The sequence below is a fragment of the Caretta caretta genome, chromosome 3 (assembly GCF_965140235.1).
Source record: "Caretta caretta isolate rCarCar2 chromosome 3, rCarCar1.hap1, whole genome shotgun sequence".
Lineage (NCBI taxonomy): Eukaryota > Metazoa > Chordata > Testudines > Cheloniidae > Caretta > Caretta caretta.
The window spans coordinates 91,906,541-91,927,123 of NC_134208.1; the positions used below are offsets into that span (position 1 = coordinate 91,906,541).

The window sequence follows — 20,583 nt, forward strand, 5'->3', positions numbered from 1 at the left end:
CCGGAGCGACAGTGGCATGCAGCGGGGCTAAGGCAGGCTCCCTGCCTGCCCTGGCCCCATGCCGTGCCATTCCCAGAAGCAGCCAGCACCACGTCCCGGGGGGGGGGGAGGGGGGGTGGCGGGGGAAAGGGCTCCATGTGCTGCCCTCGCCTGCAGGTACTCCCCCAAAGCTCCCATTGGCTGCGGTTCCCCATTCCCGGCCAATGGGAGCTGTGGGGGGTAGTGCCTGCATGAAAGAGCAGCACACTGTGCCCTCTGCCCTGCACCCCCCCGCCCCCGCTCATTCATACAGGGGCTGTAGGGACGTGGTGCCAGCCGCTTCCAGGAGTGGTGCGGGGCCCATGGCGGTGGCTATCCCATGGGCCAATCCAAAACCCTGACGGGCCAGATCCAGCCCACAGGCCGTAGTTTACCCACCATTGCTCTAAAAGATTACTATAAATAAGAAGGAGAGAAAATGGATAAATAGTAAATAAGATGAAGGAAGGGAAAAACCAGAAAGATAGAGGAGTGGGAAGGGGAAGACTACTGAGACAAAAAGGGAGGATAATCTTTTATGTATTTTAGCACGGAGCTTACAGAGTTGTAGATAGAGGTAAGACAGCACTCTTTATAAAACCCTTTTACAATTGGAAAAACTTTGTAGGGAAACTCTAGCAATTTTACCCATGTAAACCGATAACATATCGCCCTCTGTATACAAAAGGCCCCTACCTGTATCTTGTGTAACTCCTCGATAAAATAAACATTCACACATTAATGTATTCTATTTCCCAGTTTTTTGATCATGTAATAGGAGACCCTCACATAATGCAAGCAAGTGAACAGAGATAAGATGTGAGAAGGGAGGGAAGAATGACAAAGTATAGAGGACAAGAGAAACCCAGGAGAGTAAGGAATCCAGGAGAGTAGAGGGTGAAAGAGCATGAAGTCTTATCTAACTGAACTCCCAGACTTGCAGCTTTAAATCACTACTACTCATTATTCTAGTATTATTACCACTCAGTATTCTAGACCAATTACATTTAATATTATAACCCAAAATTACTATAAATTCATGTAATTTCTTCTGTGATTTGGTGATATGAATAATCTACTTAAAATTTAGCTCTCATGTGTTATGTTGTCTCTAGAACCCTTTAATGCAATTAAGCCATATTGCATACAGATGGCTACAGGTACAGTATTCTTTACATATCCCCAGAAGCCATTTCCAAATATATAACTCTTTGTAATAACATGGAACATCTAATTATGAACTTCACAAATTATGAAAGATTTTAAGCTATTCGTGTTTCCAGAGAAGAGAAAAACCCTCTGGGGAGAAGAGGGGAGGAGTAATACAAAATACAATGGTTTGACTTTGATCTTAAAATAGCATCCAAGACAGAGTCATCATTTACATGGCTTTGTAAATGCATAAGCCACTGTACAATACTAGGTCAGTGACAAGTTTTCAAGCCCTTTCTGGTGGAGATTATATCAATCTAAAGGCACAAGCACATACAAACAAAACAAAGACAGACAGACATATAAAGATTATATGAAGGCATTAGGTTCCATTTGTGAGAGGTCACATTCTAGCTTACAACCAAGTCATTATATATATTTATATATATAAAATTATACACACAAAACTTGAAATAAGGTGCAATTTTTAAAAATTTTATTTACTCATTAGTTTCTTCACTGTGGGTTATTAACCCCTGAAACAGCTTACTAAGGTTGCAGTGGATTTACCTTACATGGAAATTTTTTAAATCCAGACTGGATGTTTTCCAAAAAAAGATATGCTTTACTGCAAACAGGAATTAAGGGAAGTCCTCTAGCCAGCGTTATGCAGAATGACAGACCACATGATCATAGTGTCCCTTCTGGCCTTATAATCTATGAATATATACACCCCACACACAACTATAAAGATTTGCTTTCATCCTATCAATCACAGGTAAAATCCTGGCCGCACCGAAGTCCATGAGAATTCTGCCGTTTACTTTAGTAGAGCCGAGATTTTATCTCACTTGCTGATCATATTTATATGGGTTCCTTTCTTTCTTCCAGATACAGCCTATTAGCACACAGCAAAATTTAGAAATGTAGACTACAGATGTTTCTTATTTTACATTTGGCACAAAAGACTCCATAAATTACCTCATGTCTGCTATGCTGGCTCACTTCCTTGTCTTCATATTCAATGTACTCTTTACCCCACTGTTCCACTTTTGCTCTCAATTCAATCTGATTACTGCAGACTGGGAGTCTTCCTTTTAAATTCAGAGAGCCTATCAGTTAAAAATGGCTTTACTAGACACCTCTCTTTTCATAGCATTAATAATAAAAATGTTATAGATTTTGTTTTACACTGTATTTGTGTACACTTCCTACACTGGGCCCTCTGGGTATGCAGCCAATTGCTGAAGTCAATTAAATGAGACATATTGTACGTGAACAGCAGAATCCCTTCCCCACCATCAAAAGACCACTCAGACCCCCAAGTCAGTGTATAAATTTAGCCCTTTCCCAGGGTTTGGCTTTATTGATAACTCAAACACACCACCACACCATAAACTTGTGCCCTCTCATCGCCTGGCCATTCCTAGGGTTTCCCTCCATAACCTCCTTCTTCCTAGCACCCTAATTCCTCCTCTTTAAAGAGCCAGTCCCACCTCCCTATATACAGGGTGGAGTGAGTAGTCATGTCTACTACGAGTCAGTCAACAAAACTTCAGTAGCTTTATAGAAGGTTCTCACACTTGCTAACAGAGTGAATCACAGAAGAACTCTTGCCAAGCTGGTGTACTGGACTTGGGGAAAAACAGAATAAAAACACCCGTCGTCTTCACTATAAACAAAGGCCTATAAATAACCTTGACTGTAAAGAACAGCCATGTAAAAATGGGATGTAGGAAGTGTATTACAATTGGTCAGTAATCTTCAAATATCAGGTATTTCTATTGAAACATGAAAGAATTTCCATATTTTTCAACTTCTACACCTGAGAGCAAGGGGCAAAATCCTGGTCCCTTTCAAGTCACTTGGAGCTTTGAGATTGACTTGAATGGGGCCAGAATTTCACCCTACAATTTTAACAAAAACACCAATTTTCTTTACACTTGCTATGGTGCATTTGGAATGAAATCCTTTCCCCAACACTTAGCCAGAGTAAGTGAGCTGGCCACTAGGAAATTTCAAAGGGGGAAAGGGGACATGCATGAAGAAATGCTCCCAAGCTACAGAGCAGGAACAGAATCATTTCAGGACTCCCACTCCACCCCAATAACTGACATATCCTCTGTGGGCAAGTCCAGACAGGCAAAAAAGGGTGCATTTTTCAATCACATTAGCTTAACAGGATTGAACAGTCCTGTTAAGACACAGGGGAAAACTAGGCTACAACACAGCCAGCTAACACATCTTCAAAACACGTTAGCAGCACTTTAACTGGGTGTTCCAATTGTGTTCAACTAAGATGATTTAAACACACGCACTTTTTGTCAAGACAGAACCTTTGACTCAGCAGCTCCCCTCCAAATCCACTGCATGCCAGCATCTTGGAAGCCCCCATGGAGCGGAGATAAACATTCAGTTTTCCTTTGAATAACAGCGTCAAAGGGTTTGCTTACTTTTAATGGCAAATATTCCCCTTAACCCCACCCAGGCTACCAACAGCTACTTCTTTTCCTCTTCTTTCTCAACTGTTTAATGGCTTTACCATTAAAGCTTTAAAGTAAAATCTTCTATATGATTTAAATTATGATTCTTCTGGTACAATGATCTTACCAAGTCCTTTTTCTAGTTACATCAAAAGAAGTGGTGCATGAAGTTACAGAACATCATGAATATAAGAGTACAAATGTTAGCCCTATTTTCCATATCAGTTTTGCTAGAGAGATTTTTTAAAAAATAAAGTGGTAAATATTACCACCTGTGCGATGTCTAGCTAGGTCACCATCCCTTTGAGCTTCTACTCACAGACGCTTTCATCCTTTGATTAATATGAGTCATAGAATTCTGTATAAAGTGAAGTCTCTTTTGCATTAATTCTCAACTATAAAACAAGTCTAAGGATCAGGATTGTCCATACTTACGGATAACTTTGTTGCAGAGCAGGCATCCAAGAAGAGCTGCCATTTTTAAAGAAAAACAATCTTGAAAAGATGCCCAATTTACCCTGAAACACATTTGAAAAAGTTGCGACTTCCAACAGCATCTGGACATGCCCTATTGTAAAAAGGGTGAACCAGACACTAAAAACTGGATAACTGGTGATAAAGTCTCAGACAAGGTTTCTGAGTGACTTAGGAATGCTTCTTGCTTGGATACTGCACGTTAAGACTCTTTAATTAAAAGATGAAAATTATGTTTGTAACAAAAATCCTTTTTGCTTATTGGAACATAGATTATATCATATAAGAACTGTCAAAGTATTGAACAAAATGCTAATTTATAAGCCTACCACAAGCTTCCATGCATTATAAATGAATTTGCATTTGGAAATTTCACAGCCTCTGTCACTAAAAGTGCAGGAGGGGAACAAGTGCTCAGTCACTCCATGGCTGGCTAGTTTTCAAAGATACGCAAGGGTTTGGGATTACACGGACAGCTGCAGAAGAGAAAGTGATTAACATCACAAGCCACTCTTCTTTCTCTGGTAACTTCCCAGCTCTCTACTACCTGCTGTACAGCCCCTTCTTAAAAAAAATCCTTCCCTTGATCAGGACATTAGTGCCACTCAGTCTTTAGCCTGCCTTTTCTCAGCCAAGGGTTTGTAAAAGCTGTCTTCCCTTATCACTTTAACCCCCATTCATACAATACTATTCTGGACCAATTCCAATCTGCCAGTGCCATTAAAGCTGCTTACTCCCTGGAGTTAACATCATGATCCTTCTTTCTACTGCTCCTCTCTCCTCATTCTCCTTGACCTCCATGTGGGAGTCTGCAGCTGAAGATCTACTTCCTGAAGTCACCAGATGGACTGTAGTGGTGAACCAAATCGGCGTGAAGATGCTATTGGAAAGACTCATGTAGTTGTAAGATTTGATTCATCCTCCCTCTTGCTACAGGAGTTTGTGCACCAGGTGAAACTTGAGGGACTAGTGCACCTCAACAAAGGAAATTCTTCCCGGGGAGGACAGGTAGCGTATGCACTATTGCACTTTCTACACTGTCCACATGCTTGCCACATGGCAGCAGAGGTCACAGGGGAATGACATCAGCAAGAAGCAGCACCTCCCAGGTCATGCCTCTGGGGGCTACTCAATTGACAAATGCTGGAAAATCAGTAGGATAATGAATATTCTGGCAGCAGAGCCAGCTGACGGACAATCAGCTATTTTGGAGAATGTTACCTTGGACCCCAAATCCTTAGATCCTTCAGCCTAACCTTTCACAGGCAGCTCTGCGGGGTAATTAATTGTCGGGTGTAGAAGAGCAAACGGCCAGGACCCATACAAGGCTGGTCACAACTCTAACTAAATTTGCATGAATTTTTCAACCCCCTACTTCTGAGCCTTTATAGGTTCCAGTGATTGAGTGGCTGAGCAAATGCTCTGCAGCTCCTCCTGGCCAGTCTGACCATCCTTAAATTAGCCAGACCACCAGATTAGCAAAAATCTCCCCTATAGAGAAATAAGGGGCCTCTACACCCCTCAAGATTAGGTTCTGCATATTTTCTAATAACTTATATCAGAGGTTCTCAAACTGTGGTCCACGGACAAGTTCCACTCAGGTGGTCCGCAGATAGTTCCCTCTAAGGCATGCGGCTGGGTGGCCGCACATGAGAGAATGAAGGACCACCCACCTAATTAGCGGAGCCGTGCAGGCGTGGCTCCACCCTGGAAAAGACGCACATGTAAGGTGAGGTGGTGGCCTTGGGGAGAAAAGAGGGTGGGTGGGAAGGGACAGCAGCGGCCAGAGAAAGAGGAGACTTTCCCCAGCTCCAGGGCTGCAGCTGCTGGGGAGAGATGGCCCTCTTTCCCAGTCTGGAGCTGAGGCTAGGAAGAAGGGGAGTCTTTCCCCCTCTCCCTCACCATGACATGTGTAAGAGTTTTTAGTGTAAACTTTCAGTTCACAGCACAGTTGTGTGTCACCAAACACTTTACAACAAAGGGCAGAGTGCAAAAAAATTCTTCTTAACTACAGCTGTACAAAGTGGGCCACCATAAGAATTAACAAGTGGTTTTAACTCCTCCACTGTTAAGCCTCAGGCAGGTTGCAATGCAAAGACAGGCTTCTAAAGAATGTGGAAGGCAGAACAGTTGATACTGGAGACAAGTGTAGAATTATTCCTCTTCCTATAATAACCTATCCACAACAAACATAATCTGCTTCCAACAATGGCAGCACAACCATTTGTTCCTATAACTTCAAGTCCTTCCAGAACCATTAGATTTACAAATCTTTTTCATTTGTGCTTTCAAGACAGGTTATCACTATGTTTGGCAGACACATAAGCTTTATCCATACTATCAAAAAAAAAGAAAAGGAGTACTTGTGGCACCTTAGAGACTAACCAATTTATTTGAGCATGAGCTTTCGTGAGCTACAGCTCACTTCATCAGATGTATACCGTGGAAACTGCAGCAGACAAGTTGCAGCAGACAAGCTGTAGCTCACGAAAGCTCATGCTCAAATAAATTGGTTAGTCTCTAAGGTGCCACAAGTACTCCTTTTCTTTTTGCGAATACAGACTAACACGGCTGTTCCTCTGAAACCTATCAAAAAAAAAGTGGACTTTTAACACACTAGCTCACTCATGTTAAATGTTAATATCCTAATATAGACCAGGTAAGTGCAGTTTTAACATGTACTAGCTGGTTGAGGTAAATCTTAAGATGCCAGTTAAGATTTGCTTTCACTAGCTAACATTTGTTAAAACTAGTTTGCCTGATTAGTCTATTCCATGATTTTAACATGTTAGTAGTTAACATGAGTTAATAAACACCCGTTTAAACAGATACAGACAGACTTTTCTTACTCTAGACATAGCTGCCCAGGGCAAACCATTAATATATAGTTCTGATTTGTATTGTGAGATGACTTCACTTTATTATTACTTTAAAATTAATGTTTTGAAAAGCTATAGCTTTGTGGAGAGATGTAAGGAGTTATCAGTAACTACCATTCCAACAAGGAATCTCAGTTTACCTCATCATTATAGAGGGAGAGTAAAGAGATCGCCTCAATGTCCATTCCCATAATTGTCATTCTGAGTTTGTAAACGCCGATAATCATTCATTCCGTAATATGACGATTTTATTTGTCTGGCATAAATATGTATATGATGCCCACTCTATAGGGTGACATTAACTCACCATTTATTGCCCAGCACGCAAAGATAAGCCTGCCTCCTTGCAGGCTTAGAGGACCATCTCATCCTCAGCAGCTGAACTTGAATTACTGATGAGCAAAACTTGTTACAGAAATGAAATGACTGGATCTTTTCCCCCACCCCAGCCTCCCCACCCCCAAAAAGAAGTAAGTTAAGTTTTCCCAAGTACTTCTCTCTCTTTGGTACAAACTAAGCACCTAAGTTTCATTAGTGCCACTAGGCAGTTGTGTTCAGAAAGTTATAACACCAGCAACGCTCACAATGAGTTGCAACCTTATCACAATTTTAATTATGACATCACTAAGTAGGCTGTTTAACTCTTACACATACTAGCTTATGTCTATGATTTAAGAAAGAGAAACAAGGCAGCTCAGGGGTTTGTGGATATGAACTAATCACATTCCTAATGTATTACAAGTCACAAGACTCAGGAAGTTGTTTCTTTACGATGTTAATCACACCCTTAGGAGCTTCCTTATTTCAAGTTTGTTGAGAACGTAGCCAAACCTTATACACCTTCCTCACATACAGAGCCCCGTGGCCACAATAATCCAGTTTTGGTTGCTAACTACAGTATGAACACAGATGGTCCCATTTATTTAAGGTAATAAACACACTACAAATAAATCATTAAGCAGTTGTCTAAGTCCCTGCAGCCATTTATATCATACTGAACACACACAGTCTAAGGGAATGATTGTTTGTCTGGTGGATACTGTTGATGCAGATGAACATTTTCACAGCCTGAAGTGTGTCATCAATTGCCTACCCAATTCAAACAACAGTCTAGAGGCTTGAGCTTGGGGCTGGGAGTCAGTTTTCAAAACTCCCTGTGTGGTCTTCAGCAAGTTACTAAAAACTCTTGCATCTCAGTTTACCCCTCTGTAAAATAAAGAGAAATTACTTATCTAACTTACAAGGTTTTTATGAGTAATAATTTTTGCAAAGAGGTCTGAAAGTGACCAACTTAAATTCTAAAAAAAAATTATTATTGGATTTTCAAACAATAGACAAGTGTTAACAGACCTTCGACTGATTTTAGCTTGGCAGCTCTATTTGCCATGGTGTAAATGTTTACCATTTAATCCTTGGATATAAAGGGGCACATAAATTTGTGCACAAGCTAATGTCTACCTTCATTTCAGAATGCAAAATTCTCTTAAACTGCAGAATGAAAACAATTTGGAAACAAAACAGGATGTGAGTGAAGACTTCAAAGACAGCTAGACTTTCGAGATTTTCCAAAGCATTCTGGGTATTTATGTTGTGTATCACTGCAGTTTACCTATAAAGGCAATTACTTTACTGGTTCCGGAAAATAAATATGAAAGGAAACAGAATAAGTTATCTAGGTTATACCTGAATATTTAATACAAGGGCCAAATTACTCCGTGGTGTACATTCCAGGAACTGATCTGGCCCATTGTGTTTTAAGAAAGTTAAAATGAATTTATATCTTTCACAGAAAAAAATCTCATGATCCAGTTATATAAAAAGTGATAGGGTTCCACACTCTGTATCTAAGTTTTTTAAGTAGACCATGAGATTTTTCATGAAAAAAGGGGATGGTATTACCCATCAACATACTTTACTAAAGAAGAATTTTTCCACGTATATAGAATATACTTCCAACAAAATATTATGTTTTCATGGATAAACTATTCTGACTGATTTAATGAGAAGATCTATTATGTGTGTCAACCAATCAAAATGTAATAACAGCTGGTCAATAATGTTGCAGTCTTCAAAACTCTACTGCACCAATGTGCAACAGACAAAAAGATATAAAAATCTATACCAATCACTTGGTCCAAGAGAGATATACAACTGGGGGGAAGAGAGGGGCACACTGTCATAAGACAAAAATCTCCAACTTTGAAAATAATGCTTTAACTTTTGTTTGCCAGTAAGAGACCATTATCTTACGACACCATACCGTTTCAATAGTCTCAGTTTTATTCCTTGTATCAATACAAACAATATCAGATCTGCTAACAGTAGAGTACATTGGCATTCATTATCAATTTCGAATCAGAATGGCTGTGCACCTCTAACTACACTCCTTTCATTTGCTACTGAATACTATTTATGGACACACTTAACTGCAGCAGTTTCTTCAGTCTGTGATGGAAATATTTTTTCAGAGATCAGAACTCAAAGGTTACACTTGACCTTTATCTTCTGTTCACTTTCTAACTAACCATGCTTTTGTAATTCTGTGTTGTGCCAAACTACACATTTGCCTCTTATAGTATATGAAATGCAAAGTCCCTTTTTATTCAACTCAGTTTATTCCAAAAGAACAACACTACTGAGGGGGAGGGGTGGAAAAGGAGGATGGAAATCAGACAGTGAAGTAATTTATAGAATATTGCAGACACTGCTGAGATAAAGATTATCAGAACATGAGTAAACCCTTCATCCATTCATGGACTAAGGGACACCTGATGGTTGATTCAAACAAACACAGAAAAAGAACATACAGTTTAAGTTTAGCATAAACCAAATGACTTCCCAGTGCAGACACAGTGGGTATGTTTACAACGCAACGTAAGATCAGGATGAGCAGAACTCAAGTTAGCAGACCCTGGGTTTGCTAACCTAGGGCTTGAACATTTTAGACTCATTTGTAACCCCAGGTTAGGAGTTGTTGAATTCTGGGTCCCCAACCTGGGTCCCCAACCAGGGTCCTGACACAGGGAAGAAAGGTAAGCAGCACGATACGGACCCTGGACTTCAGGAAAGCAGACTTCGACTCCCTCAGGGAACGGATGGCCAGGATCCCCTGGGGGACTAACTTGAAAGGGAAAGGAGTCCAGGAGAGCTGGCTGTATTTCAAGGAATCCCTGTTGAGGTTACAGGGACAAACCATCCCGATGAGTCGAAAGAATAGTAAATATGGCAGGCGACCAGCTTGGCTTAATGGTGAAATCTTAGCGGATCTTAAACATAAAAAAGAAGCTTACAAGAAGTGGAAGGTTGGACATATGACCAGGGAAGAGTATAAAAATATTGCTAGGGCATGTAGGAATGTTATCAGGAGGGCCAAATCGCACCTGGAGCTGCAGCTAGCCAGAGATGTCAAGAGTAACAAGAAGGGTTTCTTCAGGTATGTTGGCAACAAGAAGAAAGCCAAGGAATGTGTGGGCCCCTTACTGAATGAGGGGGGCAAACTAGTGACAGAGGATGTGGAAAAAGCTAATGTACTCAATGCTTTTTTTGCCTCTGTTTTCACTAACAAGGTCAGCTCCCAGACTGCTACGCTGGGCATCACAAAATGGGGAAGAGATGGCCAGCCCTCTGTGGAGATAGAGGTGGTTAGGGACTTTTTAGAAAAGCTGGATGTGCACAAGTCCATGGGGCCGGACGAGTTGCATCCGAGAGTGCTGAAGGAACTGGCGGCTGTGATTGCAGAGCCATTGGCCATTATCTTTGAAAACTCGTGGCGAACCGGGGAAGTCCCGGATGACTGGAAAAAGGCTAATGTAGTGCCAATCTTTAAAAAAGGGAAGAAGGAGGATCCTGGGAACTACAGGCCAGTCAGCCTCACTTCAGTCCCTGGAAAAATCATGGAGCAGGTCCTCAAAGAATCAATCCTGAAGCACTTGCATGAGAGGAAAGTGATCAGGAACAGTCAGCATGGATTCACCAAGGGAAGGTCATGCCTGACTAATCTAATCGCCTTCTATGATGAGATTACTGGTTCTGTGGATGAAGGGAAAGCAGTGGATGTATTGTTTCTTGACTTTAGCAAAGCTTTTGACACGGTCTCCCACAGTATTCTTGTCAGCAAGTTAAGGAAGTATGGGCTGGATGAATGCACTACAAGGTGGGTAGAAAGCTGGCTAGATTGTCGGGCTCAACGGGTAGTGATCAATGGCCATGTCTAGTTGGCAGCCGGTATCAAGTGGAGTGCCCCAAGGGTCGGTCCTGGGGCCGGTTTTGTTCAATATCTTCATAAATGATCTGGAGGATGGTGTGGATTGCACTCTCAGCAAATTTGCGGATGATACTAAACTGGGAGGAGTGGCAGATACGCTGGAGGGGAGGGATAGGATACAGAAGGACCTAGACAAATTGGAGGATTGGGCCAAAAGAAATCTGATGAGGTTCAATAAGGATAAGTGCAGGGTCCTGCACTTAGGACGGAAGAACCCAATGCACAGCTACAGACTAGGGACCGAATGGCTAGGCAGCAGTTCTGCGGAAAAGGACCTAGGGGTGACAGTGGACGAGAAGCTGGATATGAGTCAGCAGTGTGCCCTTGTTGCCAAGAAGGCCAATGGCATTTTGGGATGTATAAGTAGGGGCATAGCGAGCAGATCGAGGGACGTGATCGTTCCCCTCTATTCGACATTGGTGAGGCCTCATCTGGAGTACTGTGTCCAGTTTTGGGCCCCACACTTCAAGAAGGATGTGGATAAATTGGAGAGAGTCCAGCGAAGGGCAACAAAAATGATTAGGGGTCTGGAACACATGAGTTATGAGGAGAGGCTGAGGGAGCTGGGATTGTTTAGCCTGCAGAAGAGAAGAATGAGGGGGGATTTGATAGCTGTTTTCAACTACCTGAAAGGGGGTTCCAAAGAGGATGGCTCTAGACTGTTCTCAATGGTATCAGATGACAGAACGAGGAGTAATGGTCTCAAGCTGCAGTGGGGGAGGTTTAGATTGGATATTAGGAAAAACTTTTTCACTATGAGGGTGGTGAAACACTGGAATGCGTTACCTAGGGAGGTGGTAGAATCTCCTTCCTTAGAGGTTTTTAAGGTCAGGCTTGACAAAGCCCTGGCTGGGATGATTTAACTGGGAATTGGTCCTGCTTTGAGCAGGGGGTTGGACTAGATGACCTTCTGGGGTCCCTTCCAACCCTGATATTCTATGATTCTATGATTCTATGATACACTGCATTATGCAGCCCCGAGTCCAACCACCCATATCCCAGATTTCCTAGCACCCTCCCAAAACAAGGCTGCTCCAGCCCTTGGTTTGTGGCGCAGTGTGGGAAAACTTGATTGTTCAGAGGACAAGGAAATTCCTTTTTTGTATGGCTTGGGTAGGTAGCAACAACTACAAATTTACATCTGAGTTTGATAGTCAGCACATTGCCACAGCAGTGAACTGGTGAATGTCCTTCAGGCCCCCAGCAAAAGAACGAAGGGGACACTCAGATATGATGTGCTCCATCATTTGTGCCTGGTGACCACAGCCGCATACAGGTGTTTGCCTCATTTCCATTTAAAGAGAATTTGTCCACATCTCCCATGAGATGTCCTTATGCAATTCAATCTGCACCAGTCTTTCTGACATAAATCGAGATCCGGTGGTTCCTCAACAGGATCAATGAGCGGTTTGTTTTGAGCAGTTGAAATGTTCCATGTGACTCTCCATTGAGCCTCAGCATTGAAGTTGGGTGTAAGGGTCTTGATACGGTTCCACAGAGGGTTGCGGGATTTTAATCTTGTCTTTGGCAGGTTCTGCAGGTCATCGTGCAGCGGGATCCTCATGTTTGCATTGACATGGTTCAGAAAGCGAGATGTCTGAGAAGCTCTTCTAATCTGTGGAGGCTGGATGGGCGACAGGACCGGGAGCCAGTCAACTGGAGCTGATGTGAGCATCACTGACACTATGCGCATCCTATTAGTGATCCTTGAGTATCAAGGAGTTTAGTGCGACTGCTGAGAGACCACACTGGCGTACAATATTCAGCTGCAGAATATACCCACCTCCTTTCCAGTGAACATAGCAATGATTATACTTCCTCAAACCGCCCTTTTCAGGACTAAAAAAGAACAGTCGGCTAGTCCTCCAAATATACCAATTTAATGTAGAAGGGATGTCCCCGGGGAAAAGGACAATGAAATCCAGCCTGTGAGACAGTGGAATACTTTTGGCAGATTCCCAAAGCACAAGTCTCTATTGCAAAGCTATAGAGTTTGAACCCTGGGTCCCAGCTTCACTTAGGCTCAGACCCTTCACTCCCAGTCACTCCTGAGACTGAGCCCTGGCTTAGTACGATTTGTGTATAGACAGAAGGGGGGTGAAGTTTGAACCTGAGTTTGAATCCTGGGATTAGACTGCAGTGTTCACATAGCCAGTAAGGGCCTGATCCAAAGCCCACTGAAGTGAATGGAAAGACTCCCATTAACATGAAAAGGTTTCGTATCTGGCTCTAAGTTTAGTGATCATAACAACTGATATTATATACTGCCCAAGTACTGTTGTTTGTACCACCAGATTTCAAATAATTATGGCCACTTTCTCAAAGCTGCCAAGTTCCTGCAGTTCCAAAGGAATCCACAGGCACTTAGACCTTCCAAAAATTTAGGCCTCAGGCAGTTTTCTCCTTTGATTTTATGTAGGATATGACAACTTTTCCTATCAAAAGAATAGATAACTAGACAAAAGAATAACTAAGCCTTAGCAAATTATGTTATACATACTTTTAAAAGATTAATAATTCTTGCTACCAGTATAGAAACAGCAGCATCTTCTTTCAGATTACCATGAGCACACATTGGACTATTTGTGGAGGTTCAAATATCTTATATTTTCAAGCAAAAACATGTCAGCTCAAAAGCAAACAATATTGCCATTTAATTATGCCAACTATTTATATACCATTTAATGAAAGAGACAGATGTTTTGCAACCATGTTGCAATTCCAAAATTGAAACTATGCGTCTCAGTTTCAAAACTAACACAGTAGGCTGATTTCAATGACATTACTTCCAGTTTACACCAGTGTAGAAGAAAGCAGAATTTAGCCCTACACTTTGACAATGATGTATTAGTCTAGACTAGGGAGCAAAATCATGAGAGCTTTGCTTGAAAAAGAACTGCATGATATTGCTCCCCCTTCTAGAAAACTGTCTAAAGCGCTCTGCAGTCAGACCATTTATTTTATTTGCCAGTAGACAGAGGGCCCAATCCCGAAAGCCCTTGCTCCCATAAGTTGTCCTATTCATGAGATGGATACACTACAAAATCATCTCTAAAAATTCAATTCTAAATATCAATCAATCTGAAAAAGTCTTGCCAATTGTAGAAACTCAGAGTTCAAATGCAGGCCAGAAACAGTTATAAAAGTTACACTAAAATTAAAGGTCCAAAACAATGTTAAAAAAAACCTGACTAAAACGTTGGTCGTAGTCCAAATCTGAAACAAGAACCACACATATGGGCAATGACGTCTATCGTTTAGGTCCTCCATCCTCTAGGGTGAATTAAGGAAAAGCAGATTATTTAGATAAAAATCAGGTTTTGTCACCACCTCTATGTTCCAGCTAACTAAATAGCAAATGATACAAAAAAGGGGTATTTGAAAACTACATCTGTATAATCTATAACAGTTAGTTCTCCTGCAACTGTGGGCAGTTTATATTTCTAACCCTAAATCCAGCTAATTGGAGATATAAAATAACTACTAACGTTGCAAAAGAATGATAGTATTTTCAAGTGCCCTACAGCCACATACAGTGAGTTCCCAGCACTGTGACCAAACTGTTCCACATTAATAATAAAAGATGGGTACTTTACTGGATATAACACAATGTCATTTCAGCAATCAGCGCAAGAAGAATCAAGGGGATCACATAGTGCATTGTTTAATTACAAACAGAGATATACAAAGCATCTAAACACAATGAGCCAGCTTCTTCTCTGGTGGAAATCCATTGATTTCAAGAAAACTGGCCTTCCCTTATTCTCATCCTTTTATCCTTTCACATTCTAAAAACATTTTCAATTGAATTACACCAATGATGAATTTGGCCAAGATACCATATATCCTGAAAAGTTACACTACTGAAAAAACAACAATTGACCCAGAGCTATCACTATGTTTCCAGTCACTGTACCAGTGCTGCCTCAATTATACCCAGTGACTAAAGATTCATTAACTAGATCTCTTCTTGCCATGTGCAAAAGAAGCACAGACGTGCAATGAGGACTCTTCCTCTAACCCCAAACTTGTCTCTCTCCCTTTGCAGAGAAACAAGTGAGGTGTCTGGTGGGGAAGGGTTTTTTTTTCAGTCGCAGATTTAGAAGTAATTATGATCAACCCTAAATATAGGCCCGAGCTAATTGCATTTTCTCAGCTCAAATGGCTCCCTTAAATGCCCCTCTACACAGAGCAGCCTGTCTGCAAACGCACCACCACAAATGAGTTGCCCTGACCTTCTGCCACCTCCCCAAAACTATTATTTTCCCCTCCACCCCCATCCTTTTGCGACTGTTTTTGAAGCACTACACAGAACCGATTGGTTGTGGGCCCGGGGCTGCCCCAAAGCCAGACTTGGGGCATGGAGACCAATCTCCCGGCCATCTGTTTAAACCCAGGAGCGGGGAGAGAAGCGGGGTTTGGAAATGGGTCGCTCTCTGCAAACCCAGCGCGGTGCCCAGATGTCACCAGGCAGCGCGGCGTGCCCGCTGGGCAGGGGCCGCCCAGGAAGGGAGCGGGGCAGGGCGAGGCAGGGTCCCGGCCGGAGGGAGGGAGGGAGGGAGGCAGGGATGCGGGGCGGGCGGGCGGGCTCCTTACCGGCTTTGTAGCTGCGCAAGCCGCCGCCGTCCCCGAGCTCAGGGAGGATCCCGCTGCCCCACATGGCGCCGGGGCCCCGAGCCCAGCAGCACCGCGAACTTCCCCGCCTTGCGCCGCGGGGCCCGGCCAGCAGCGGGCGGGGGCGGACGCGGCCGGGCAGGCGGGGCGAAGGCGCCAGGCGCTGCGGCTGGGCGGGCGGGCGGTTACCGGGCCGCTCTGGCCGCTCTGCCTCCCCGCTCCGGCCCGGGGGCAGCCGCGGCCATGGCGCGGGCGGCGCTCGGGCTCTCGCCGCCTCCTCGCGGGGCGCAGCAGCGGCTGGAGCAGCGGGGACAAAACTTGCTTTATGCCGGGGCCGCCGCCGCCGCCGCCGCCGCCTCCACCTCCGCGGCCGGCAGCGGGGCGGGGCCAGGGGCGGGAGCCCAGCAGATGCTGCCGCGTCTCGGGCGCTGAGCCGCCCGCCTAGCCCGGCCTAGGGGGAGGGGGCGCCGGCGGAGCAGCCCAGCGGCCGCGGGGAGTCCTGCGCGCATCGACTGGGGGGGGGGGCTGTGTCCGCCCCTCCCAGCTGGTACCCCGCCCCCGCCAATGCATATCTGCCCCTCTAGATTTCCCCGCCTAGGATACCCGCTGTAGCCACTCAGCTATCCCGTATCTCCTCTCTGTGCCTTCCCCCGTGTCCACTCCTGGATTTCATATCTACAGCCTGGGAGCCTTAAAATCCCAGCTGCGTTTCATGGAGCGGTTGCCTGTGTGTTTTTTACAAGACCTCAGAATTATTCAATTTAATTTACCTTACAGGACAAAGAGAACTGGGAGAATCCAGGACTGTATATTCCCAATCCTTCCTCCCACTCCCCAAGCATTTCCACTGCCTTCTGCCCCAAAGATCCTATCTATATTCCTCACATAGTTCATACAGGATCAGGGAGAATTAAAAGGACAGCCGCATGGGTGAAATCTGAATACAGAGGGATCTGAAAACTGATTCCCTCCTGTAACTTCCCAAACTAGTTACCAAGAAGAACCTTGCCAGGTGCATAGAGAGAGTAGCAGTAAAAATTTGGGATGATAGTGGGAGAGGCTAATGACTCATTTGCAGTGTGAGGGTGCACCAATGTATCAGACATTGCCTTAGTCACTCCTTGAGCCCCCTTCCACCTCTAGCTAATACAGGCAGACCTGTAACCCCTCCAAAAAGTCCACCATGACTAGCTACTGCCCAGCACAAAGCAGAGGAGCCTACATCTCCTCCCTACTACCTAATATCGTGTATAAATAACAATAAATGTACAGAAAAAGGATCTCTGTTATGATGACAAGAACCTACGTTGGGTTCACTCCCAAGCTTGCACTAGAAAGACATTTCAGCTGCCAAATGAAAATGAAAGAAAGCTACAACATTCACAATACACTTGAATCCAACCCCTAAACACTTAGAAGAGTTTATGATAATAATACATGATTACCATCTACTTTTCTGTTTCAAATAGCAGAAGAAAAAATGATGAAGAGCAATAAGAATTGCAACTAATTTGTATTTATTTTAAGAACACTAAAAAGGCCCTCACAAAAATCGCTAAGTACCCTAACAATCACAAATTATGACCATCCAGCAGAAAAAAAAATGCAAATCATGAATTAGCTCTCCCTGAAATAAAAAAAAAAGGGGAAACAGCTACATCCCCAGAACACAGCTTCTGCCTGCCCCCAAACCCGTCAGAATTCTTCACAACTGGTTGGCATATTCATTCCATTGTTATTGGTTTGCAGGAGATGTTAGAGTAACTGTGTCTCAGCTGGCCCTTCTTTAAATGTACCTCTGGAAAAAAATTTAACCTGGCCTCCATCAGAAATACACATCAATAAACAAGGATGCATAGATTGTAGTTGAGAAAAAATATTTTGCTAAAACCAGTGTACATGCTTTATTGTACTCATTCTCACAACAGTAGACCACTACAATCCAGCCAATGGAAGTGACGGATTCAGACACTGTACCCTGTGATGAGCACAGTATAAACGCATAGTAGCCTAAACAAAGGATCAGATCGAACACTACAGTATGTATTCATTGGAGACATTCAAGCAAGCAACAAACCCTATCCTTATGTAACTTCTTGCTGATCCAGTGAATTGTTTGTTTTTTAAATGGTAAGCTGATTAACACAAATTATCTTTTATTTTCTTATTTTAACCCATTATGGGGAATCTAATGGTTATAGACTGGACTTCAGCAAAAACACATTGATCTATCTGTCTAGGTGTTTGTAATGTACGTATCACAAAATAGATTCTAAGCATTCATTCTAGCTAGAGGCTTCTGGGCAAGTGTACATTGGCTAAAAAACAACATAGAATCACAGAAATGTAGGACTGAAAGGGACCTCATTAGGTCACCTACTTCAGTCCATTGCACTGAGGCAGGTCTAAGTATTATCTAGACCCTCCCTGGCAGGTCTTTGTCTAACCTGTTCTCTAAAACCTCCAGAGAGGGAGGTTCCACAATCTCCTTAGGTAGTTTTGTTCCAGTGCTTAAGTACCCTTATAGTTAGGCAGTTTTTCCTCATGTCTAACCTAAAATCTTTCATGTTGCAATTTAAGCCCATTACCTGTTGTCTGTCCTCAATGGTTAAGGAGAGCAATTTATCACTCTCCTCTTTATAAGCGCCTTTTATGCGCTGAAAGACTGTTATGTCCTCCCTCGGTCTTCTCTTCTCCAGACTAAACAAACCCATTTTTAAGTCTTTCCTCATAGGTCATATTTTGTAGACCTTTAATCATTTTTTGTTGCTCTCCTTTGGACTGTCTCCACTGGAAGAATTACTTCTCATGTCTTACTTACAACACTCTTGTTAATATATCCCAGAATAATGTTCGGTTTTTTTGCAAGAGTATTATATTGGTGACTCATACTTTGTTTGTGATCCACTATAACCCCCAGATCCTTTTCCGCAGTACTCCTTCCTAGGAAGTCATTTCCATTTTGTATTTGTGCAATTGATTATTCCTTCCTAAGTGAATATTTCACATTTATCCTTATTGAATTTCATCCTCTTTATTTCAGACTATTTCTCCAGTTTGTCCAGATCATTTTGAATTCTCATCCTGTCCTCCAAAGTGCTTGCAATCCCTCCCAGTATGGTATCATATGCAAACTTTACAAGTGTACTCTCTATGCCATTATCCAAATGATTTAAAGTGCAAATACTAAAATTGGCAGATGTCTAACTCAAAAAGAACTCCTGAATACACTCAAATCACCTCCCTTCAGTAAAGTTTTGAGTGATACAATACTGATAAGCTTTGCAGCCTTGAAAGGCAACAAACTTGGGTTTGGGCAGATCTATGAGGGAAGCTAAATCCTGGACCTACCATCAAACCATGAGAATGTCCAATCTCCCCCCTCCCCCAGCCTTACTCCTGTGTTCAAGTCAAAGGACAGTTACAAGAGCATTATAGGTAATCTTAAATGTTAGGATGGTGCATAAGTAGCAAGCTGCTTTCTAATACATACAAGACCCAAAATTATGCAGTGGCACTGATTCAAATGCTCTTAAAGAACTTTTCTACATACTGCCTTTGAGAGAACAACTAATGTTTTTATCTGTATGTTCTGTACTTTGGTTCAGCACTTGTACTTAACTCAGTTAGAAGAAGGCAATGTGGATTTTAAACAGGCTATTTTTTTTAACATCAAGTAAAGACTGTGGAAGAAAAATCTCCCCTAGGAGAAGAAAGATACCAAACTGGAGTGAAGCTTGAGAGTTTCTGACCCTACAACACAGTGCAGAGGCACAAAGCCACAGACTTTTTGACCAGGTGGAAATATGACTGGGAAAAGGTGTGATGACCGTTCTTTCATATCATGACATATGTATAAGGTGCTTTTGTGAATCTGTTATTTACTTCCCTTTAACAGTAGCTTCTCAGAATCCTCAGCAGATCATAGAAAAGGAGCTGTAAGAAGGAACAGTAAAGGTGGTACAAGACACACCACTGGATTGACTTCATTCACTTCAGTGGGAGTTTGAGTATTAGGCTCAAAGTGTTTCCCCATGTTTTGAGGTATCTAAGTTGGTGCATCTGTACTTTTTTTTTCTTGGTGTGTGAGGGGGAAACAGTATAATTGTACATATTTGGAATTAAGCATTAACCTGCTATCACCTGAGTCATTAGGATCCTTTTGACAAGATTCTGATGTATAGTCCCTGAATTTAATTACCAGTGCCTCTTTTACTACTTATCTGAGAATATCAGTCTAGAAACTAAGCCAAATTAAAGTCAGTGCATAAATTTGGCTCCGTAATCCATTACTCACTCCCTAATAAAGTCTGTTTTCCTCTTTGCTGCATACACGCAGTCCTGGATACTCTGTACCATAATACAAGGTCTCAAAATAAATTTTTTTAAGTTCTCAAAAACTTCATAGAAAACCTATGCTGCTAAATTAATTGAACCTCCTGCAGAGGGGAGGCTGAGTTAGTTAATGCGGTTAAAGCCAGAATTAACTCCCACATGGATTTCAGCTTGGAAATGTTTGGAGTCTTCAGGACACTATGCCATTAAGTATGGCTGCATCCCAACTCCCCTCATTCTTAGCAGGCCCATCCCCATCATCCCACATAGCCATAACTGCAGAGCTCATGGGCTAGAAGGAGAATATGCTGTGTGGGCTCTGGTGTTTATTTTCATTTGCTCCTCTGCACATCTCACAGGGCCT

At 42.7% G+C, this 20,583-nt stretch overlaps 1 protein-coding gene across 3 annotated transcripts in view; it reads right to left on the bottom strand.

Moving 5' to 3' along the window:
* The window catches only part of CEP85L (centrosomal protein 85L), a 274,922-nt gene that overhangs the window by 186,231 nt on the left and 68,108 nt on the right, over window positions 1–20,583 (bottom strand). For 2 of the 3 annotated variants that reach the window (XM_048844693.2, XM_048844692.2), the window contains exon 1: window positions 15,867–16,009. The exons of the other annotated variant lie outside the window; for it this stretch is intronic. In XM_048844693.2, the coding sequence (XP_048700650.2) occupies window positions 15,867–15,930 (64 nt within the window). In that variant the 5' untranslated portion in view covers window positions 15,931–16,009. Of the gene's footprint in view, window positions 1–15,866; window positions 16,010–20,583 lie in introns of those variants that run through there. 3 annotated transcript variants of the gene reach the window in all.